Source organism: Rhodnius prolixus, unplaced genomic scaffold, assembly GCF_049639745.1.
Source record: "Rhodnius prolixus isolate KJV_2025 unplaced genomic scaffold, Rpr scaffold_10, whole genome shotgun sequence".
In the NCBI taxonomy this organism is placed as follows: domain Eukaryota; kingdom Metazoa; phylum Arthropoda; class Insecta; order Hemiptera; family Reduviidae; genus Rhodnius; species Rhodnius prolixus.
In genome coordinates this window covers 18,591,564-18,617,171 of record NW_027411615.1, presented here as the reverse complement: position 1 = coordinate 18,617,171, position 25,608 = coordinate 18,591,564, and the positions used below count along the sequence as shown (strand labels likewise).

The window sequence follows — 25,608 nt, the reverse complement described above, 5'->3', positions numbered from 1 at the left end:
TGAGTAATTTAAAAAAAAAAAAAATTCAAAAAGAATTACAATTCTATATTGTCACCTTCAAAATAACTTCCTTCTGAAGCCACACATCGCTGGAGACGTTTCTTCCACTCCTCATAGCAGTGCTCGAACTCCGATACTGGAATAGCCTTCAGCTGGTCGGTTACAGCCGTTTGAATGTTTTCGACTGTCCCAAAATGATTTTTTGGATTCAATTGAAAATGACCCCATTTTCTGGAACGTGTCATTACTGGTGACGAGTCTTGGGTGTTTGAGTACGACCCAGAAACCAAGCGCCAGAGCACGGAGTGACACACTTCAACCTCTCCAAAGCCCAAAAAAGCATGGATGGCGAAGTCGAAGATCAAATGCATGCTGATTTGTTTTTTCGATATCCACGGAATCGTCCACAAAGTGTTTCTACCTCAAGGTCAAACGGTCAATCAACACTTTTACCGAGAGGTTCTTGAAAAACTTCGAAAAAGGGTCATTCGTGTGAGACCAATCATCAAGAACAAGTGGGTGTTGCATCACGATAATGCTCCTTGTCACACAGCAATTTCAATAAACGAGTTTTTGGTCAGTAAAAACATTCCTGTGGCTCCTCAGCCTCCTCAGCCTCCTTATTCGCCTGACTTGAGTCCTTGTGACTTTTTTTCTCTTTCCGAAGTTGAAAAATCACCTTAAGGGAACTCATTTTGAGACAGTCGAAAACATTCAAACGGCTGTAACCGACCAGCTGAAGGCTATTCCAGTATCGGAGTTCGAGCACTGCTACGAGGAGTGGAAGAAACGTCTCCAGCGCTGAGTGGCTTCAGAAGGAAGTTATTTCGAAGGTGACAATATAGAATTGTAATTCTTTTTGAATAAAAAAAAATTAAAAAATCAGTCTCATTACTTAATTTACAGACCTCGTATTAGGCTTGCAGTTAAAGGTTCAACGTCAGAAATTTTTGATGGATATGGATTGTTATGATTAGAAGTTAGAAGAACAAACAGAAATAATCAGTACTTTCTATTTAAAATAAATAAAAAAGAAAGTACATCCCATGCTTTCGAAGGCTACTTAAAGTTCTTAAAGTTTAAGAAAGATATTGCTCCAACACTCATGAAATAGAGGCCTGAGGCCTTCATTGACTTCAATCCTTTTCTGTTTGTCTCTTAGGCTCCAGATGGTTTAGAAGTTGTGTCTTAAATTATTCTCCAATACTGAAAATAATAATATTATTATTATTATTTCCTCATAAGAAAGACAGTATTGTAATCGTGCAATTTTTCTATTTTTAGTTAGCACCAGAAGTAATCGTTTCAAGAGAATATCCTTCAATCAGAAGTACCACTTTACTCAGTGGATTGTTGAAATTTGAAGTAGAAAACAATCTTGATAGAAGTGACAAAAAAAACTGTAATAAATAAAAATAAATAATCAAGAATTACAATGAAATCTATTGCTAACAAAAACTATAAAACCAAAAGTTATCCTCAGGTTTTATTTCTAGCCAAGATAATTACAACAGAGATTGATAAAACGATAATGATGGTGGCAATGATCTCTCGTAATTGGGTTTCCGTTACCTGAAGTCAGTGAGTGTAATGCTCTTTAGAGCGTGCACTGGACCGTCTCTCTTTCTCTTCATGAGCGCAGTGCAATACATTTTACCTGCTAAAACTGGCGAAAAAACTGAAACTGTTTCCATAAAGTTCTAGGTTTCTTTTAAAGTATAAAAAAAGAAGATATCAATAATAAATATCTATTCAAAATTAATTTCAGATTTCGAGAAATAGTCGGTTATAGCAGTTTTCTCGTAATATTGATTTTGTGCAGACAGGGTGAGCCATTGTATTTCTAAAGGAATTTTAGAAAATCAGTGAAAAGATCACAATTAGAGACATCTTTGACATAGAAAACCTCCTAGCGAACTCAGATACATGTTCTTCATGACAGTTTCACCTACACTTCTGGCAGTACAACATGATTATTGGCAAACTTTCTGCCAAATAAATAAATAAAATGTTATCTCATTTTATCATAGTTTATCAGCTGTATGATAAAAACAAAATTAATCGAATCAAGTAGTATGGTAAAAAATCTGAGCGAGATAATTTGTATAATTGCATGAGTTTTTCAACTCTGCGTTTTTACTCCTGATGCTGGATTAGCTGTGGAAAGCTTCAAACCCGAACTCAGATTTCTCTAGGCTAGATAAAGTAATTTCTTAAACCAAAATACCCACCATGATTATTCGCTGCAGTAACAGAGATAACTACTCGTATTACACTCTTTATAGATTTTAAAGATTTAGTTTTCAATAGATGTACAGTTCTAGGCCCGTAAGGCATGAAAAAGTTATTTTTATAAAATGGTCGCTAACTCATACATTTATATGGGTATGAAAACAGCATAACTTAAAAACCAACTTACAGGTAGTTTAAACTATAGTCTATGGGGGGTGTTACGAGTTAATCTAAAAGGTTATTTGACTTGAAATTTAACAGACTTTAAGTACGCAACAATTTAAGTAAGTTTAGTAGAAATAAATATCAAACAAAATTGGCATCCTCTTGAATATCATGAAAATCTATAAAAAGATTCAGATCAAATTTGACGGAAATTGACTGAATGATTCTTGTAGGAACCGCAATTGCTTCCCAATAGGAATATGTTATTTTTCAGTTTCCCCTATTTTTAGAATTTAAAAACATTTTGAGACTTGAACTCAACCGACGAAACAAATTAACTACTATTACGACTAATTGGCAGACAATCTAAGCTGCCACTGGAACATACTCGTAAAAGACAAATAAAATACAACTGCGTACTCAAACCGATCTGGACTTTCGGACTCGAACTGTGGGGTTCAGCCAAACATTCCAATTCACAAAGAATACAGTCCTTCCAATCAAAAATTCTCCGACAGATTACAAATTCTCCATTTTATGTCTCTAACTCCACCCTCCATAACGATCTCAAAATCTCATACGTAACTGACGAATCTAAATCTAAGTATAGAAAATTCTTTGACTCTCTTCCATTCTGCTCAGATCCTCTTGTTCGAAATATTGCCTCCAAAACTATTCCAGATCGTCCTCCACGACGATTGAAACGCTGTTGGCCTCGCGACCAGCTTCAGAAGTGTAAGAAACTCCAGCGAGAGTGTTGCCGGTGGGCAGCTTCTCTCCTCAAGCTGATCCTGTCATGAAGTGTTTCTTTTATCATATTCACTTATTACATTTTATGCTTTTTGTAGATTGTGAATAGCAAATAAATTAATAAAATTAAATTAAAATTAAAATTAAAAAAAAACATTTTGTTTCATACAAGCACGCATACAAATAGTTATTTATTTAACAAGTGTGGAAAGTAGTACTTTTCCTCACGCGAGGCAGGGTTTGCACGCACGAGCGAGCGAAGCGATGCGAGTGCAAGTGCAAATTGCCGAGTGTGAGGAAAATACTTTACACTAGAGTTAAATATTATATTTTTTCTGCAACTACAGTCTACAAAAAGTAATTTATTTATTATAAACATTTATTGTTATATTACAATTATTTACATTACTTACGTGTTTACATTACTTATTACATTTTCTGCTGTTTCTTTTATTGATGGAGGAGTGTTTTCTAAACAGGCATCACTAGAATCCATTTTAAATTTCTATAAGGTAACACTATAACCTTTTTAACTGTTATAATTAAAAATATCTAATTATTTATTAAAGTATTATTTTTATTTCTATATTCCTTTCAATTTTTATTTTATTTTTTAATATTCGTTTTTTAATTATTTAAATAAAATAAATTTAAATAAGCTTATTAGAGTTTTACAGAAAATATTTATGTTAATAACAAAACTTCTTATATCAAGGAACACAATAAAGTTTTTCCACTCACTTGTGCGGAAAGTGACACTAATGAGAATTTCCTCCCACTAGTGTGGGAAGTTGGGCATTACACAGCTGATTTTAATTGAGTAATGAGAACTTCCCTACATGGTTGCAGAAAAATTTATTTTTACAAGTAATATTATTGATAATTGTAGAAATTGTTTCCTTTGTGTTTAATTTAAGAAATCTTACACAAATTTATCCGTTTGTACATCGATTAATTTGTTAAAATTGGTTATCGATTAATGATTACGATGTAAAGTATTAATACAAATTGATATCATATTGACCTTAAGAATTTGCTTCAGTTTCATGTCCTAAAATGTTACAAGCAGTTCAATTTATAAATAATAATGATCTGAAAATGAAAATCAAATCAATCAATGCAACAAATTGCCAAGAATAATAACGCCTCAGGCCAAGATCTGATATCATTCAAATTTCTCAGTATACAACCTCCAATTTTCTTGATATAATATTATTTTTTAATGGAATTTGGACTCAGGGAGGTTGATCAAGCTTATCAAAATTGTTTATCTTTCCGCTTTCTAAAAAGGAGAATATTGAATTGCATATTGAATATTGAAGTAGTAAAAAAAATTAAAGCGAAATTTCCTTCGTGAACAGTGCAGCCCATCATTTTACTGTAATGTACAGGACAGAGGTTAAGTTCGTAGGAAATGCAGTTCTTGAAACGAGTATCAAGCAGGATTTATGAACGAATTATTCCGTGGTCGGAAGTAAGTGGTGAGGCCATACATTTCGTCACATTGAAGTAGAGTCTACCACCATAATTTCTTCTTAAAGGCGTAGAATGCACTCCAATAGGAATGTACTTCGTCAAGTATTACAAGAGTGTGTTATTTATATCTTTGCGATCTCTTCCACTTGTTGAAATCTGTACTGTTTTAAATCTATAAACCAAAAAATAAAGGAGCTTTTAAATACAATTTGTTTGTATGAAAATATTTAGGGGGAAAAAAAAGTTATAGATTTACGAAGAACTGAAGAGACAGTACAGAGAACCCGATATAGTTTCTTGTATCAAGAAAGGCTGATAGAGATGGCTCGGCCATGTAGAGCGGATGTCCCATCTCCGAGTTCCACGTTTTATATGGATCCTAGGAGAGGTTGTCCTAGAATAAGATAGTTGGATGACATAGAAATCGATCTGTAGAAGGCAGTGGACAGAAGATGGCGGCAAAAAGCCGTAGATAAGGAAGAAGGGCATTCTCTCTTGAATGAGGTCCAGGCCCTTTCTATAGGACTGTCGCGCGTGAGCAATTAGTAAACCAATATCTAGCATAAAGCATAATATGTAGAATATCGTAGAAGCTATTTTCGAATAAAACCCCTAATACTGAAAAATCAATTCATTAAAATACCCTTCGGCCTTATTGATTTGTTTAAAAGCTGATAGTTTCTGGTCCCTTATTGGCTCCTACCATCCCACCCATTTTTTTAAGTTACTTTGGCCGTAAAAACTCATATTTTATTTTGTAAAAAACCCTTCCTTGTCATTTGCCAACACATGATTGGTAATAACCGCTGAATAATTAAGCAATTACATTCAGACAGACATACCGAAACAGAATGGCAAATGATATAAAAAATAGTTTCATGTCATTGAGAGCCATCCTCGCTTCCACAACACAATGTGATAAATAACAAGATTCTACAGGCGTGAAACAAGCGTACAACAACGCAGCACACCCTAAACCATCACGATGCTGCGCCATCATTGATGGTTACAAAAGCTTGGAACTGTATATCGCTTCTGTTGTTGTTGTTGTTGTTGTTGTTGTTCATCATATAACAATAGCCTTATTTATTACACAGCTTTCCTCAAACTACCATCAACAAGTTACGCTTTAATATTGTGTATGTCAAAGTTTCTTTTATATTTTGACGTTCTCTGAGGGGCAAGATACTTATTGGAATGTACCAAAATATCTTTAGATAGAACCTAAATACTGTTTTTTTTTTGTTACCATAAAAACTCGCATAGCTTTCTTTAAGTGCTGTTAAATTTTAACATTACTATAGTTTTGGTTCTTAATTATTCATTTGACGGAATTCAAATTCTTGTTAGCTTCAGAGTTGGATGGAACGCTTCGCTGCAACACTTCACGCATTTTTATTGAACAATTTAAGAGCTTTCCCAGATGTCTTAGAGCTGCCAAAGATGGTGGTTTCTGTACATCATGCTCAGATGATACTGGATTAACTTTATTTAACAACTAGCCTTTACATTTGTTTTTATTCGAAGCTCGATTGTTAGTATTTCTAGTCTTTTTGCTCTCACTAAGCCTACTAATTCTCATCCAAGGAAATTACATCGTCGATGATCCGAACGATTTACATATTTATATATTTTAATTTTGTAAATATTTATATCTGTACAAAAGGTACAGTTAAAAATCTGTGTCTTATGCTTTTTATAAGGAGTACCATCTCCTGCGGCCCTCTAATCACCAAGTGGATAATCTTGGCCACTTAATAATCGTGCCTTTGTTGATACTCCTTTGGAATAGCACCGTACAGGTCTCCTGTGAGGTGCAGTATGCCTCTCATTGGTACCAGATTAGAGATCTCAACGAGAATTTAAAAATTAATAGACTATTGTTGATTTCGTTTCTTTTTAAGTAACAAATTCTCCCTTGGTAACTAGCTAACTCTTTTTTCAAATCATTAATTAAATTTAGTCTTTTTTTAAAAAAAAATTAAGTTACGAGTTCTCCCAACTAATTGGTGACAAACTACGGCGATTTAAGATTAGTCATAGTTTCTACTATCACTCCTTATCTAGGAAGAAATCTGAATCTCCTCTTTAATAAAATTAAATTGAAACCAGACTTCAATATGTTGTCTTCCATTAATATCATGTTATCCGTTTTTATTTATTAACTTATCGCCGGCTTTTTTTATTGAACTTTCATCATTATTCAGTTATTATTTATAAATTGTATATTTTATTTGTTGGCAGCTTGATAATTCATTTAAAAATATTAGGGAACAGGTAAATGTAGGTGTACCTTTAAAATTAAAACATTTAGGAGAAAACGGTCACACACGAAGTGTTATCTTAGGTCCTTACGGAGTTATTTCCAAGCTTTTATTGATGGATTTTGATTGAAATTTATTTTTCTCGAATTTTCTTTCGCGTTATGTACAATAGAATAAGTAAGAACATCAGACCGCTTTTCAGTCCAAGACTGGGTCGTTATTAATGTTAATTAAAACATAAAAATTAAGTATCAATCCCTCGCTCACGAACAACATCTTTCTTACTCAAGGTAGCGATCTTTTCCGCCCATTGTCCCGCTTATTGAAACATGTAAGGCTTACAAATGATGTATATAATACAATTAAGTGCTTAGAATCGTCACATTTCCTGTTAAGACATTGTTCTTTTTTTTGGCATTGGCTTCCGCCATACAGCCAGCATCGTCTAGGTGCTTATCACTAGAATATCACTCACTCTCCATTCTTACTTATAAATACATTCGCTTCACACATTCAACCCTCTACTATTATATAACTATTTACATAAACCTTACAACTAATGGATGGATCAGTACTCTATATTCCTGCCTTCCTTATAGCTTAACCGAAATTAAAATCACGTAATCCTTCTCTAATCATTTTCTTCCATTCATTCTAATCGTCTATAACTATTAAATACATTCATATTTCTTTGCTAGCTCTGCTACAGATTTAAGCACATAGCAGATGTTGCAGAAGAATATTATGTTTTCGTAGCGAAATAGTGCATCTAAATACCTGAATAAGTCGCCAAACATTTGTTTTCTTTCTACTACATAACGTGGACATATCATTGTGTATATTAGCAACATTTTTTTTGCATTTTACTTTTCATTTATCGTTTAATATGCGGCTACAAGAACAATAATTCCAGTAACTATTGAATGTTAACTAAGAACATTTAAAGAATTAAACTTTTTGTAAGCATTCCGGTTTTTTAAAGAATCTCTGAGATTTGCAGTAAAAGGAAAACGTTTTAGCGTCTAAAAAAAAAAGTGACTGTTTACATGGTACTTCTTATACGGATATAACTTCACTTCCTTGAATAAACTGAACTCTTTATCGATTTACTGCAAACTGAACAGTTTAGATTGTAAATAATTCATTAATTTTCTTTTTAGATAATAAAATTTATTTTTTATAGGTATTTAAGTCGGCCGAATGGTTGAACTTTTATCAGTTTTATGGTTAAAATGTGCTAGAAATGGTTGTCAGAAGCCATTTAGGTTTGTGTTAGAAATAAAAATTAAATTTTTGCGACCTTTCCTACTTCTTTTACAACTTTTAGAACTTTTAGAAACCACGTAATTCGGCTAAGAGAATTTGAAATTATTATAATAGCAAATATTGTCCATTTTTACTCTTTTTAAAAACTTTAGAATTAGTTGAGCAAGATATAAAAATGTGATTGAAATTTAATGCACCGAATAAGTTGACACGGTCGCGTGCAGTTAAATATAAGAAATATTTATCAAGTATTACTAAGGACGATGATACATTTTGTAGAAAAAGAAAGGAAATCCCCAGGAAGAAATTAACGATAACAATTAACATAGCTTCCGGATGAATAATTTTTACACCTTAAAATTGATAAAGGAAATAACAGAAAGCTATCCTCTTCTACGTCACAGGTATGAGTAACAGTCATCTTTATCAAAATGATTATCTCATAATTGCTGTAAAGTATTTTATTTGCTGTAAATGAGTAATTGAAGGATTTTTTTCACAAGTTGGCACAAATTAAGTACAACAAATTTTTGTAAAAAAAAACCTTGTTTTACAATAATTTAATTCACTATCTGCCAATAATTTCACTAAATTAGTGTTTAATTATATACGAGGTGTGTTCAAAAAGTAACGGGAATTTTTAAATTTCGCGGGTTTGGAGAGTCTGATTGTAAAATTTTTTTTTTTTTATTATATTGGTACACATGCCCCTGAAGTACGATAAAATTTTCAGTAATATTCATTGTTTACTTCTTAAGTGGCAGCCGTTAAGGTTAGACGTGTTTTTCGAGCTTGGCGATTTTTGTTTGTTAAAAAAAATGGATCAAAGAATTTGTATTAAATTTTGCGTAAAAAATGAAATAAAGTGTAATAAAGTGTGTGAAATGTTAATAAAGGCATATGGTGAGTCTGCTATGAGTAAAACAAGGATTTACGAGTGGTATAAGCGTTTCCAAGATGGCCGCGAAAACGTTGAAGATGACGAACGACCTGGACGTCCAAGCACATCAACAACCGATGAAAACGTGAAAAAAGTGAAAGAAATGGTTATGAACGATCGCCGAATCACAATCAGAGAAGTCGCTGATGATGTTGCCATATCAATTGGCTCATGCCATGAAATTTTTTCGGATGTTTTGGGTATGAAACGTGTGGCAGCAAAATTTGTTCCAAAATTGTTGAATTTCGAACAAAAACAGCGGAGAATGGAAGTTGCTCAAGAGTCACTCAATGAAGTCGACAACGATGCGGATCTACTGAAACGTGTTATAACAGGTGACGAAACATGGGTTTACGGATATGATGTCGAAACTAAGGCTCAATCGTCCCAGTGGAGGCATTCTGGATCGCCAAGACCGAAAAAGGCTCGACAAGTGCGGTCGAATGTGAAGGTTATGCTCACTGTGTTCTTCGATTTTAATGGCATAGTGCATCATGAATTCTTGCCACAAGGTCAAACAATCAATAAGGAGTACTACCTACAAGTTCAACGCCGTTTGCGTGAAGCAATCCGAAAAAAACGCCCGGATTTGTGGCAAAACAATTCATGGATTTTGCACCACGATAATGCACCTGCTCACACTTCATTGCTTGTTCGTGAATTTTTGGCCAAAAACAAAACTTTAACGATGCCACAGCCTCCATATTCGCCAGACATGGCTCCATGTGACTTTTTTCTATTTCCAAACATAAAGAGAACATTAAAAGGCCGTCGTTTTACAAGCATAGATGACATTAAAAGCGAATCGCTGAAAGAGCTGAAAGCTATCACAAAGATCGAGTTTCAGAAGTGTTTCGAGGATTGGAAAAAGCGCTGGCACAAGTGTATTGTATGCGAAGGGGACTACTTTGAAGGCGACAATATTAATGTAGATGAATAAATAAATATTTTTTTCAAAAAACGAAAATTCCCGTTACTTTTTGAACACACCTCGTAAATTAACTAAACAAATTAATGCATTCGAATCAAATCCTTTTAATTGGAATTAAAATATTTGAATCAATTAAGAAATTTTAACCAAACTTCGTACTTTTATTGAGTACTGTTAATCTTTCTCTGGTGACTAATTAATCCATCCAAAAATGAAGAGAAATTGCTGCCTAAATTCAGTCATATATGTATATTTTCTTTGTCGAGCATTCGACCTAGGGACTACGTCATCTTCAGGGCTTCTGATGAACAATAGCACATTTTTTTAACTTTATAAGTCCTGAACCCAGTCCCTAGGCTAAAAACTCAGAAAAGAAAATAAAAAAGTCAGACTGAACTTTAGCAATAGTTTCTCTTCATTTTTGATACTTTTATTCAAATTTAATTCCCTCAAATAATTCATAAATCTATATTTAGGATGTTGACATATAATATATTATATTATATTATATATTATAATCTTCTCTTTTGTTCGAGAGAGGTGATTAGACTTCACTCTAAAGCTCCATTGCAGCGTAGTGAATGGATTTTCCCAGATTAAAATGAATAAAGATTAAATATGTAATCGAAATTCCAAATTAAGAAAATTGGCTGACCTGAAGTGCAATTTTACAATTTTTTTATATTTACAATATTTTATTCGCATAATATTTTTTATTCTGTAGAGATTATCCCTTTTTTCGAAAAGATTCCATTAAGGTGAACAACAATAATAATGATGTCAACAATCTTTTTCTTACAAAAATACTAAAAAGATGGTATAGTACAAAAATTTGGGCCAAATTTTTAATTTATTATTTCACTGTTATGAAAATTATAGAGAGAAATGAGAATAAAAAATTGCTCTCCTGTGTAGAACTGTTTATATTAGAAGTGTAAACACAATTTGGACCTTGAACTTTTAGTTTATTGTTCTCTATGGATAAGAAATAACTACTCAGTCATTCTCTATATCTCACTGGGATCACCGGATATGATGCTTAAAGTTTTATTTACAATTTTTTAAAAGCAGAAACTGCACTGCTGGCAAGTGAAAAGAATATCTCAATACTTTGCTAATGCGATTTGAGTACAAGCAGAAATATTTGTTAACTCTGAGAACGAATAAAAAAAAAATGAGATATACAATGTTCAAAAACAGTTATGATCTTTCGAGTTGGAATCCCTCTTAAGAGCTGGAAGTTATAGTGCAAGTTTTTGCTACCTTTTTTAGCTGCAATGATAAATTCAATCTAAGCTTTGTTTTATTGAAATTACTAAGGGGATAATGGTAGCTTTGTGTTCAATAAATAAATACTGATAATTCGTCCTATATGTTGATGTCTAAAAATTGAAAAGGTTTCTAAAGGGGTAATGTCTTATTGGTTGATACTACTGCAATAGAAGCTGAAATTCCTTAAGCTACCCCTGGGAGGAGATTTGTCTGAGAGCAGGTTACTAAATACATAAAATAAACCTCATTATATAAAACCCGAGAGGGAAAAAAAGCATACAACAAATTAAAGTGGTACTTGAAGCAAAATTGCCCAGGAATGCGTTTTGTAGCTACAGCTTCTGGTGACTAATACTAGTATTTAATGGGGAATACTTGTTAACTGGTACTTTTCTTCATAAAAAAGTTACTCCCTCCTTCAACTACCTGTGTAGAGGATGTATGTTATTTCCCACTTCATTTTATTAATAAATGAGTTCTTTTTCCTTCGTCAATGTTGAGTTAAGTGACTAATTAGAAAGGCATTTCATTATTAGACCATTCTATGATTTAATAGATAGGTTTGTTCACATCAATGATATTATATTTTGAAACTAAAAGCTGTGGCTACGGTTTCATCAAAGGAACTAGAGTCTTGGACTAGAGCAAGTATTGTAATTCGTGTTCGTTTAGTATTATTAGTATTCCTTAAGATGTCCTTAGAATATACTTGCAGCGTAAGCTCTTTTGAACATGCTGATTATACTAAAAGAGCATTTTTCTGTTCAGCCTAGCACCTGCTCTCCAACAAAGCAGGTAAAAACCTCAGCCAAAGGCGAAAAAGTCCTTATTAGCCTAAGTTCCAATAAATTTTCTCTAATGTTCGAATTTTGGGGAAAAAAAATTGGGGCATGTAGGGGGGTTTAACAAAGTACGCTTGTTTCGTATAAACGTAACTTTAAATTTTAGCAAATAAAGTTATAAAAGCGTTTATTTACTCATAAAAAAAGATACAAACTACTGTAACTGTCGGTAGTGATGCTAACTTTTTGGGCGTAGTTAGTTGAATACCTGGCATTTCCGTTTCCGTTTTCGTAAAAGGAAATAGGCATAATTACAGTATTTAGTTCAATATATATATATATTTACTCTGATGGATTCCTTAACTAGGTCTAAATTTTGTATAATGTTGTTTTTTCGAGATGGCGATAGTGTAAACTAAAAACGTATGTCAGAACCTAATCGAATCGAAGAATCAAAATGTCATACTTAAAATTTTTGCTATTTTCTATTTCTGGTTGTGGTCTATAACATTTGTTCTCACGCCCTATTCTTCGAAAGTAGTGAGAGAAATATTAAAACTGAACTCAAAACCTCTGAATTTTTAATCTTACAATTTTAGCTTATTGAACTTGCTTATTTGATATTTCTGAATAATTAAAATTATTTTTACTAATTATAAAAAGTGTTGCAAACAAATTATATAAACAAAAAGTAATATTTGAATGAATTTTATGTGTATATTACACCTGTTTAGGTGTGGATTATATTGACAGGTGTAATTTTTTGATTAGATAAGCGCACTACACTAGTCTATTTATATTTATGATAAGATAATTTTAATAATATGGCTTCTACAAATCAATTTAATCAATGAAAAAAAATATTTTTCGACAAGAGTTCGTACTTTAATGATGGATTAAATAATTACTACCAGTTACAATTACGACAATAATTGTTTTAATTGCAATAAAATAATGAATTAAATATCTATTCTTCCATTACGGAGTTCTTTTTTTGAATCTCATGTACAAAGATATTATAGCCTACCTTTCTCCCGGAACTGTGGAGTATCGGTAGATCCTCTACCGACTTCTGCAGTAGTCTTAGAACAATACATTCAACAGATAGCATCATTCGAAAGATTCCTATTTGGAGTAATCTTAAAAATAGAAGAGGTGAAGCAGAATATAAAACTAGACAAAATTAGTATATCTGTACAGATATACTATCATCCCAGAATCTGGGCAGGATTATGCTATCTTCCTTATGCTTTACTCAATCGTACCAACCATGGTTTAACTTAGGTATAGTGCTAAAGATGTACGCGCTACTACCATTTGGTTTTTCCTAGCCACTAGTTTCCTAAAAGCGAATGGTCTAAATGGCCTTACATCATTATGAAAGTATAAATTCCTGACAAGGGACATAATTTAGCGTCTCTAATCCACATCTATCTAATCCTTATTGGGAGTAACATGGATCTATAAAATCTGTTACTCCGCTATCTATGGCTGGTTGGGCGTTTTAGATGTGGAAACTTAGTCCTACAAGTTTTAGCTATTTGGCTTAGATAATTAAAATATTATAATTCGAAATTCGATAGGGAGGGATTCAAAAGACTCAAATTAGAATCTTTAAGTTTAAGGAAAAAGGGTATAGCTCGAAATTACAATAACAAAAAAGTGTGGTTGTATTATCCTTTATGATTGGTGGTCATTTTAAATTTCCTATATTTCATATTTCATTGTCTAATTGCAAGATAGAAAGAAAGGCAAGCCAATTCTGTAATTGCGGCCAATTATAGTACAAATGCTTAATTGGCCAAGGTGATGCTCCTCTTCTTTCTATGAGTCATCCAGTTGCACTCTTGCCTTACTACAATCAGTGACCTAAACTTAACTAACTATTAACCTTAAGGAATTCCGCAGCATTAAAATGTATAATATTGCATTCTGTTATCGTCTGGATGAATGAACGCATGAATGATTCAGATCTCAAAAATATTTTTAAAATCATATATAAAATAAATTCCTGCGTTTGAAATTATTACCTTTCTTATTATACTTACAAATGTTTAATTGATCCTAATATTAAGTAAAATATAGATAGCGGCGTAACGTTCATTTTATTTTTCCGACATAGAAACTCCTTTATTTGTAAATAATTTAAGCTATCAAGAAGTAATCTTTCTGGCTAATAGTAGAATTGATAATTTTTTTTCTTTTAAAGATAGTTCAGGAAGAGTATATCCAGATTTGAGTCCACCTTTCTGCTTTTGGATTTTCTCTTATTAAGAGCTTCACACAGAACCTTATTCTTTTGAGACCTTCAGTTCCCTTCAAAAGAATCAAAAGACAGAATAGAAGTTGGTGCTTCTTTATTGACAAAGTGGGATGACTGCAACAGCATTCTAACTTTTCCAATCTTGGAGACTTTTTCTTAAAAAAATTGATGTAATTCCTTTATTGCAATAATCTGCACTCATTGTGTCAAGTTCACACTCACAAACCGATGTGTTGTTTTTTAGAAAAAGCAGTAAAAATAAATAATCAAACAAAAAACAATTGTTTAAAAAAAATAAAAAAGCTTCAACTGAAGAAACAATCGCTAATAATATAGAAATAATCGCCAATATGTTACTTAGAAGCAATTAAAATAAATAATCAAACAAAAAACAATTGTTTAAAAAAAATAAAAAAGCTTCAACTGAAGAAACAATCGCTAATAATATAGAAATAATCGCCAATATGTTACTTAGAAGCAATTAAAATAAATAACCAAACAAAAAACAATTGTTTAAAAAAAATAAAAAAGCTTCAACTGAAGAAACAATCGCTAATAATATAGAAATAATCGCCAATATGTTACTTAGAAGCAATTAAAATAAATAATCAAACAAAATACCAACTGATTTAAAAACGCTTATCTGTAGAAACAAACTGAGGTACATCTTTTTGTCGATAGATATCACTACTTACTAAGCATGACTGTCTAAAAGTTACTGACATTTTTATAATTTCTTTTTGTTATTTTCAAATCCTTAATTTTGTAATAAATTAAATGATCTACCCTGGATCTTATTTATTACAAGTTTTATTAAAACAAAAATGCAATTAATAAAAAAATAGAGTCTTAAATTGTACTTGACTTACGATAACTAATCAAGAGACAAATACTTGGCTTTTAATTTTTTACTTGACTCTAGATTAACTTTATAAAATTTTATAAGGACTTATAACAGTTACATTATTGTAAATAATGGGACCCTATTTTGTGTGGAGCAACCACTGTTAGCCGAAGGAATACTGCTAAGACTATTTAAGTTATGCCAAATCAGAGGTTCAATCAAAAATTAATTTCCTGAGAAGTATTTTCAATGTTTTTTCAAAAAATATTTCCATCCTAACTGTGCTATCTAACGCTTTTAAAACTTGGATTGTAGTAAGTACCTTAGATATTGACAAAATTTGGCATTGGTTTTAGAATCCACTTTCTCAAAAGTAGAGTTCCTCTTGACAAGTTCCTTCAGCTTTCTTACATTTGGGCTTTACATTCCGTCATCTGCCAAGCCGTATCTCATGAAATTGCTTCTGCCTGTTCCTTCATAAGTGTTTCTTAATTTTCTTTTATTTTCCTATTTATATGAGGTTTTTGGTTTCCTCTCTTTAGCCATCGTAATTGAATTTCCAAACCATTTGAGTAGCTTCCTTTCGATGTCTTGTATGGTACTCCTGTTGACCTCTAGTTCCTTTCTAAGTTTACGTTACTAATTTCATTTTATCTGTATCTCCCCACTAATATAATAATAGATAAAATAACACTAAGAACCTATAAGTTTTCTTTAAACAGTTCAACAGAAGAAGTGTTTTTTACAGAATACCGTTTCAGTTACAATTTTATTCTTTAAGAAGTGTATTAAAAAATTACTACAATTCCAAATCTCGTCGAAATGTTAAAAGAAACAGACACTTAACAAGTTTAGATTTCTATGCTTTTAAAATTTTAGTACTCGAAAATTATGCAAGCGACACATGCTTTAGCATAGACTTATCTTGGACTGTGTTCTGCATTCTTTTAATTGGTAGGAATATTAGCCTCTCTCAAACATTGAGAAGTGGTGAAGCGAGTTACTGTATCTCTTAGTTTTTCTGTTGGATTCTCTTGTCAGTACCTTCTTTTTCCGTTGTAGATGCTATTTAAAACCTGTTAATTGGCAATTAATATTCATTTTATTAACCAAACATTGTGTTACAAGATCTGTTGACATTCTATTCACATGATTAATGGAAAATACCCCTCTATCCCGAACATATATTAGAAAATTAAATACATAATAATAATTTATTTATATATTTAGGGCACATCAGAAGAACGTGTCACGCTGCAGAGTATCTCCGTGCCTGTTGCTGAAAAAAGGCAAAGGAATTTAAGATTGGTGGACGGATCAAGTTTGTTATCAGGGCGACTGCAAGTTTTGTTCAAAGGAAAATGGAGATCTGTTTGCTCTAATTCTAGAAGGTAATTAAGTAGTTTATTAATATTTTATTGTTTACTATTGACGTTACTTTCAATATAATATAGCTTCATTGACTCAAAGTTGTCAACAATTCAACAATTCAAAGAATAAAAGAAGTGGAAATGCTCATTCTAGAGAATTTTAACGATTAAATCCAATGATATTAACTTCGAATTCCTGTTTATAATTCTGCTTTTAATAATACTCTTCCATCTCCATAACGCCAATACAGTATTGCAAGCATTTAGATCAAAAACACAATTAATTTCATACAAAAAATCTTGTTTCCAAAATTACGCCTTTTTGTAGAGAATAAAAATTGATTAGTGAGTTATATTTATACTTGTTTTGTTATCAATCGTGCAATAAAATGAAATGGCAATTTGGAGAAGTTTCCCGAATCATTCAAGAATGTGAATGGTTTGTACGATGTCAAAGACAATCATTGAAGTAATTGTCTAGAAATATGTACCATTATGATGTTAGCAACGTTTTTTAATTAATCTTTTTGATGTGAGTCTTTGCGATAAGGTAGGATTTTTTCTTTATTTTTAAAGGAAATTTGAGAATTTTGACTATTATAAAAAAGAAAAAAACAAACAAACAAAAATGGTCAACGTTCGAATTTTTGTTCATTACGCTTTTTCGTTCAGTTTTTGATTGTCAACCCTCATACGAGGTGTGTTCAAAAAGTAACGGGAATTTTCGTTTTTTGAAAAAAATATTTATTTATTCATCTACATTAATATTGTCGCCTTCAAAGTAGTCCCCTTCGCATACAATACACTTGTGCCAGCGCTTTTTCCAATCCTCGAAACACTTCTGAAACTCGATCTTTGTGATAGCTTTCAGCTCTTTCAGCGATTCGCTTTTAATGTCATCTATGCTTGTAAAACGACGGCCTTTTAATGTTCTCTTTATGTTTGGAAATAGAAAAAGTCACATGGAGCCATGTCTGGCGAATATGGAGGCTGGGGCATCGTTAAAGTTTTGTTTTTGGCCAAAAATTCACGAACAAGCAATGAAGTGTGAGCAGGTGCATTATCGTGGTGCAAAATCCATGAATTGTTTTGCCACAAATCCGGGCGTTTTTTTCGGATTGCTTCACGCAAACGGCGTTGAACTTGTAGGTAGTACTCCTTATTGATTGTTTGACCTTGTGGCAAGAATTCATGATGCACTATGCCATTAAAATCGAAGAACACAGTGAGCATAACCTTCACATTCGACCGCACTTGTCGAGCCTTTTTCGGTCTTGGCGATCCAGAATGCCTCCACTGGGACGATTGAGCCTTAGTTTCGACATCATATCCGTAAACCCATGTTTCGTCACCTGTTATAACACGTTTCAGTAGATCCGCATCGTTGTCGACTTCATTGAGTGACTCTTGAGCAACTTCCATTCTCCGCTGTTTTTGTTCGAAATTCAACAATTTTGGAACAAATTTTGCTGCCACACGTTTCATACCCAAAACATCCGAAAAAATTTCATGGCATGAGCCAATTGATATGGCAACATCATCAGCGACTTCTCTGATTGTGATTCGGCGATCGTTCATAACCATTTCTTTCACTTTTTTCACGTTTTCATCGGTTGTTGATGTGCTTGGACGTCCAGGTCGTTCGTCATCTTCAACGTTTTCGCGGCCATCTTGGAAACGCTTATACCACTCGTAAATCCTTGTTTTACTCATAGCAGACTCACCATATGCCTTTATTAACATTTCACACACTTTATTACACTTTATTTCATTTTTTACGCAAAATTTAATACAAATTCTTTGATCCATTTTTTTTAACAAACAAAAATCGCCAAGCTCGAAAAACACGTCTAACCTTAACGGCTGCCACTTAAGAAGTAAACAATGAATATTACTGAAAATTTTATCGTACTTCAGGGGCATGTGTACCAACATAATAAAAAAAAAATTTTACAATCAGACTCTCCAAACCCGCGAAATTTAAAAATTCCCGTTACTTTTTGAACACACCTCGTAGAACTGACCTGCCGGACAGTTTTAATAAGCTCTTTGCTTATTAAAATAATATATATATATGTATTTGTGTATATAAAAGGATATTTTATGAACCTTTATCGAAGCAAAAACTTAAATTTCTGGTGTTCAATGTTTCGTCCGTAAAAACCATGGTTAAGATATTCTAACTTGGTCGGTCTAAGAACTCCAACAATTTTTGCTTAACCATTTATCTGAAATCTCAAAAAATAAAAAAAAATGAAATATTGTTGCTTGATATCCTCAAGTTCTTTTGTAGATGGTCAAAAGCCGATGTTGAAGTAGCCTGCAGAGAGATGGGCTGGCAAGGTGGGGCTTGGCTTGGCTGGCTAGATAAACAGTTACCGCCACAATCTCGAGTATTTTTATCAGTCAACTGTACAGGAGTCGAAACAGAACTCAGACAATGTGAACACCTTCCAAGGCAAATGGGGGGACCAACCTGTGGTAAGTAAGCATACTCAAGTTTGTTTAAAAACATTTACTCCACTTTAAATGTTTATATTTGTTTAGATTATAGTGTTGAAACTTAGAGCTGACTAAGTAATAACATCATAAAAAAAAATAACGCTAGAAGGGAAGGGATTAATTCAGTGGTTAGCGTGTACTGTATACCCACCAGGAGATCCCGGGTTCGTATCCAGTTGCTGGTCCTTAGATTTACTTTTCTTAGGAGCTTCTTCCGATGTTTTAACGAGAGAACTTAGTCCTTAGGCCAGTAGTGCACTAAAAAAAGCTCCGGGCGTCAATATCCTCAGATGTTGATGCGTCTTAAAAAAATTAAAATTCTATTCCATGTTTCAGATTACCATCCTGATATTGCGATAGAATGTTTTCCTCAACACACTATTTCTAAAGTAAGACATCATTGGAGAGGTATTCGTTTTGAAAATGCCAAATTTAATCGTTACTTGACTATGCAAAATACATTTTATGTTCCGTTTTCCGAATCAGTTCTTCAATATGTAGACATTAGGTATGCAATTTTTTTTATATATTTTTTCCTACTTTTTAAAATTAAATCTATATTGCTTATTTTTGTGAATTGCATTTTAAAGATATGCTGGTTCAGGAAGAGGGTATAATGTCAGTTCTGCAATTGAAGCTGTAGGCGTACCTCCTCAAATGTCTTCAGTGACTGTACAACATTCTGCTTATAATGGGATGAATATAACGCAGCCAATTGGACCTTTTACAATTTATAATTCAACGCTTTCTAATAATGAAGGTTCGTTATGAAGCCCTATCTATAAACGTTTTTAATTATTGAAGCTTAGTTTCAAATTTCCGTTCAAACCGGTCAAACATAAGATTCCAGGCAGTTTTTGAAGTTCAACTTAGCAACTTCCAAATATACCGATCTCTCTGCCCATTAACAACTGTATCCAACTTTTCCAATTAGTTTTAAAACTGCGGATGGTACCAATTAATCTAGAATCTGTAGATGCCTTAAGCTGCCACATGTTAATTTGTAAGGTCTTGCGATTAATGTATGAATTGACAGTATTTTTTTTATGCAAGATTGAGGGGCGATCAAACAAAAACTGCGATATCTAAAATTAATGCAATAATTAAGAAATATTTATGTTTATTACAGTAAGATGGTCAACGTTTCAGGATATGTTATCCTCTTTATGAAGGCTTAAGACAAATGAATTTCTGTATATATTTTATAAATTTAAAAAACAACAATAATAGTAACATTTATTAAATGAAAATAACAAATTAATTACTGAAGGAATTCCGTAAGCTTAATTTTCAGTACATACTAGTTTTTTCAGCAAATTTAGCTGCCGCACTTGGTCTAGTATTGGTAGTAGGTAAATTGTTTGCGAATTATGGAATAGGGATTCCTCCCATAAATTTCCTCCTCGACTCTAGTGGTCAAATGTAGAACTTAAGTTAACTGTTCTTCTTCAAGAGATAGCGCCTCTGTATTTAGTTACAACTTGTATTTTCATGTTAGCTGAAATCATTAAATATATGTTAATCGGTTCGGTAAATTAAGTTACGTAGAATACTTGTCCTTAATTTACCATGATTATATTACCCAAAAAGAACTGTTTTGTTTTAACTGTATATTGCTCTCTAAATCTTGTTAACCTGAATTTTACATATTCGTAGTTGTTCCTCTTAAATTGCTTTTTTAAATTATTATTCTTTTAATACACTGCCACACAAAAACTCAATTTACATGTGATTAATTTATAAGTGTTAACGCTGTAAATCTTTCTGTTATTTGACGTGTCATCATCAGAAGGCTTGTCTTCTTTTATTAGAAAGTTTTATTCACGTGCAACGGTATCGAGATCCCTTTGTCTACATCATGATTCGTTTCTTTGTTTTTCTATCATGATTCTGCCTTAGTTTCGATATCTACAAAAATAGGAACCTAGAACACCTTTTCTTCACGCCTTTTGTTCTACTAAAAGGTTCAAAAATGCGTTTTCCATTTTTTAATTTTATTTTATTTTTTTCTATCTTCATAAAGATTTTAATCATTTTTATCTGGTATAATCTGGAACCCATTTCTTTTAATCCTTCCAAACGTTGATTTCTAGAAACGCTACCGTACTTCTTTGACAGATCAAGGATCAACAAAGAATATATTTATATACCATTAGGGAAGTCGCTTTGTTTCTCCTTGTGCTATGTTCATTTTCTAATGTGTTACTTATCATTCAGTAATGTTACACTTCTACTACCCTAAATTTTCGCCAATTTTACGTTTTCTTCAGAAAGACTGTGACCACTTTGACAGAGCTCATCTAAAAATTCAATTAGCTAAGTTTTAAGGTTGTCTACCACTTCTGTTCTTAAAAAAACTTCTTCACTAGAAAAGAAAAAGTGGAAATGACAGGAAAAAGACTGAATGTCACTGAGGGTGGTGCCTCAACCCACGGAAGTAAAAAGGAGAGTCCCATTATGAAACTTACAACAGGTAGAAAATACCACGGGTTCAAACCGGTACCACACGACTTCTACAGAAGAATGTGCAATCAAGAACGGTGAGTAAACCGTTGGCCATGTGAATAAGGAGAAGATTTCCGCTCCAGTCAACAAAGGATCATTATAATAAGCCTCGTTTGCTTCCCTGTTTAGAGAACATAATTCTCCCAGGATTCAAATTTTTTCATCACACCGTCATAAACATTAAACTTCTCATTCAATTCTTGATAAACTGAATTTAAAACTTAATGAAGATGTCTCTACACCCACAAAGTTGACCCTCATTCAGACTGCGCCAATTTCAATTTGGAGGCAATATCTTAAGTGACGGGAGTAGCCTGAACAGCGATCTTTGCTAGTTGAAAATTTACTTTTCTTTTTATTTATTCCATTTTTAATTATGGCTAATCTGTGCTTAAAAAATATATATATCTCCTAATAATAGTTTCTGTATTTTATAGTGAATCCCATAGCAATTTACTTTTAATACTTGAAAAATAATGGTAGATAAATATGATGTAAATTCTCTTGCAGGTTATGGTCTTTTCGTGAACAGTTCGGATGGTGGTGTAAGTTTAGAATCTAGTCAAATACTTGAAAATGGAGGTGACGGTGTAAGATATGTATCTCATGAACACAGAACTAGTAATCGTCATAACATATTAGAATTATGTACTTTACCTACTACTTCAGCGCAAACTTTCCCACTTATGATTGCTCTTCAACAAAGTGAGTTCAGCGCTAATAGTAAGGAATGTCACAAGGTAAATGTTAACGTATTTCTGATGGTCATTAATCAATACAAAAGGCAGGTATATTGACGTATACCTGCCTGTTTTAAAGTATGAATTTAATCGTAAAATCCAGCAGCTCAGCGTACGTTTCTTCCCCCATATCAAGCAATGACAGATTTTTAGTTTTCAGGTCAGATTACAATTTTTGTTTAATGTATTGTTTTGTTTGTATTATTCCGTAGTACTTTTTCACCAAAATTGGATTTGTGCTGACCATCAATTTTTTACCAATTTTTACTGCAAACAATGGAACCAGTCGAATTAGGATCTACGATGGAATATCACAAAATGATCCACTTTTAGCAGAGTTTTCACTGTATAATTCTACCAAACCGCAAAGTGTTACTACTACCAAAAATAATGTTTATGTTGCCTTTTATGCTGCTCCATTAACAGAAACATACGCTTTAATCAGAATTACGTCCGGATTAGGTTAGTATTATGTTAATCATAAAATTTTATATACATACCACTTTTAACGCAGACGCAGTTGTAAGAGAGGAAGAATTTTAATTCAGATTGAATCTAGTCTAAACACTTAGACTTTCTTCATTTTTGTTATCAAGGTTCTAGCTTTCGAAGTTTGAATTTTTACTAATTCATTTATTATTAATAATATTACTTTTAGGTTTTAATTGAATTGAATTCTACTTTTGCAGATAAATGGGTGGACCTTAATGTAACTGATTCAACAATTGCCGGCAATTCAGGTCGAGGTATTGCGGTTGATAATTTGCGCAGTAGATTGAATATTTTAAGGACTTCTGTATCATATAGTGGACACGTAGCAGGTGTACATGTAAACAATGGTGCGGGTCATGTGAACATAACTGATTCCAGAATTGCGTTTAACAGTGGATATGGTGTTAATGTTACATATGCTGGAGGTTCAGTTAATATTAGTAGGACGTCTGTGTCTTCAAATTTTGGAGATGGAATCGCAGTTTGGTTTAATGATACTAAAATGGAATATGTTAATTTTAATCAAACAGTTGTTTTGGAATATAGTGAAGTGTTTAAAAATATTGAAAGAGGCATATTAGTTGGTAATTTTTGCCGCGAGGCTTATGTAAATATCACTGGAAATTGGTTTAACTTAAGCATGGATAGTGCTGTTGAAGTGCTTTCATGTTGGAAACCAGAATCAAAATTACAAAAGTTGTACATAGGACATAACACTTTTGTGCAGAGTAAAAAATTAGGAATTAAAATTCGTCCAGTTGTTAATATGAACGCCCTTATAGAATTCAATAAATTTAGAGAAAATCATTATGGATGCCTATTGTTGAAGAATGATCCAGTGGAAAATTTATATGAATTACCAGCCGAAGTTCTAGTCAGAAACAATGAATTCTACCACAACAAAGGTGTATATGTAGTTAATCTTGGTCTTTCACCCTATAGTGACAATCAAGCCCTTCTATTTACTTGGAACTTCGTGAAAAATAACAAAATTATCGAACCATTCGATAGTGAGTTTCGTTTTATTTATTAATATTTGATATCGTACAATTTTATTACTTTCTCTTTTAATTTTTGTGAATGTATTTTTGTATTCTCATAGATGATGGGGAAACAAAAAGATTGATTCCAAGAAGTAGAGTAGCAGCAGCTGTCGTCGTTTCCTCAGATAATACTGTGATATTTAGAAATATAATACAAAATTATGATTCTAATTATGAGATTGGTGCTCATTTTCAAGATCAGAGCAGAACATTGAATTGTACTTTCAATTGGCTTGGTTATTCCACTGAAGATAAAATTTACAATAGAATTTTTGACAGGTTAGTGCAATAATATTTCTGATTTGTATTTAATACTTAGGTTCAGACAGAAATTTTTAGTGCAGCATTGCTGTATATAAACCTTACAGAGTGGGTTAGATTAGACAGTTAGTTTGAATTGTGTTTTTGCTTACTTTATCATTCATAGGTCAGAGATTTCTAAATGCACTACAAAATTGTAACAAACTTTTGCACTGCCTTTCTTTCACCATGAGTACACACTGAACCGTATGGTCTGTCCATTAAATATTTTCACTTATTCTCTGATATTAAAATAGTGAAATAGATTGCTTTTGTAGACAAAAAAAATCTTGTGTTTGCTAACAGCCAAGGGATTTGCATTGTTTTCTGGAAGCAACTGTCTGTTCTAGGAATTTGTCCTCTTAGAAAAACTTAGTGTGAGACGACACTGACAATCACTGAATAGACAGCCGAAGAAAGCAATACTCTTTGCAAACGACCTCAGATGTTCAACTGCTTAGTTTAAAATTAAATAAATCAAAGCACGAAAACCAATTAGCTTCATTGTAAGCTTCAAAGTCACTAAGATAGAAAAAAAAAGAATTTGGTGAATCAGCACGTTTCGACCCTAAGTTTTGTCAAGCACGATAGATAGATATTGATTTTTTTTTTTGTATTTTTAATTTATTTGAATGGTACTTCACTTTGTAAAGTAGTTAAACGTGAAAATAATTATGTAGTTTTCTTTGATTAGTACATTTTAATAAAATATTCTTTGGGCAGTTGTTATCAAAGGACTTCACTAATTATTTGAATATCAAACCACTTTATGTATTAATTTCTATTTTTAATATTTATATTTTTTCTTAAAGGAAAGATCGTTACAATCTGGCTAAGGTGATATACCTCCCATATTTACTGCATAGTTCGAATCCAGGTGCTTCAACGGTCATGTCATTTCCGACATTTGTACCACAGTTTCAGTCTAGAGGATCAGGAACTACAGGTGTGGTTATTGGCGGAGAAGTTGATGGTCTGGAAAGCCTTTCTACTGGGGAATATATAGTTGAAAGAGATATTAACATTATGGCAGGCGGCAGACTTACTTTACATTCTGGAGTTACATTAAAGTAAGTAAATCAAGGACAAAGAGTTAATAGATATCCTGATCTAGTTATTTCAGTTCATTTTATGAATAAAAATCGCCATGTTAACACAATAAAACAGTTAAACGGTAATTATTCTAATTCAAACCTCAATTCTTTAGGTTTCCACCCGGTGTGGGCATGATGGTTGCAGGAAAGCTGGAAGCTCAAGGTCGAGGTCCGAACGATATTGTGTTGACGTTAAGGGAAGAAGTACAAGTTGAGGAAAGTACAACATTATTGGATGATATGGCACCCGAAGAACCTGCTGTTGGTCCCAAACCAAAAGTTCGACTAATTGGAGGGACAACTTCTTTTGAAGGAACATTACAGGTCTATACAAGCGATTTTTAAAAGTATAGGAAAAAATAAATAATCATCATAAA

General features: G+C 32.6%; 1 protein-coding gene across 3 annotated transcripts in view; it reads left to right on the top strand.

The window, feature by feature from the left end:
• Positions 1–25,608, top strand: part of bark (C-type lectin domain-containing protein bark beetle) — a 68,034-nt gene that overhangs the window by 17,735 nt on the left and 24,691 nt on the right. For 2 of the 3 annotated variants that reach the window (XM_074132951.1, XM_074132952.1), the window contains exons 2-11: positions 16,416–16,576; positions 18,849–19,036; positions 19,394–19,565; positions 19,648–19,817; positions 22,073–22,302; positions 22,515–22,764; positions 22,992–23,804; positions 23,897–24,116; positions 24,950–25,207; positions 25,345–25,555. In XM_074132951.1, the coding sequence (XP_073989052.1) occupies positions 16,416–16,576; positions 18,849–19,036; positions 19,394–19,565; positions 19,648–19,817; positions 22,073–22,302; positions 22,515–22,764; positions 22,992–23,804; positions 23,897–24,116; positions 24,950–25,207; positions 25,345–25,555 (2,673 nt within the window). Of the gene's footprint in view, positions 1–16,415; positions 16,577–18,837; positions 19,037–19,393; positions 19,566–19,647; positions 19,818–22,072; positions 22,303–22,514; positions 22,765–22,991; positions 23,805–23,896; positions 24,117–24,949; positions 25,208–25,344; positions 25,556–25,608 lie in introns of those variants that run through there. The other variant, XM_074132953.1, reaches the window with a different exon arrangement.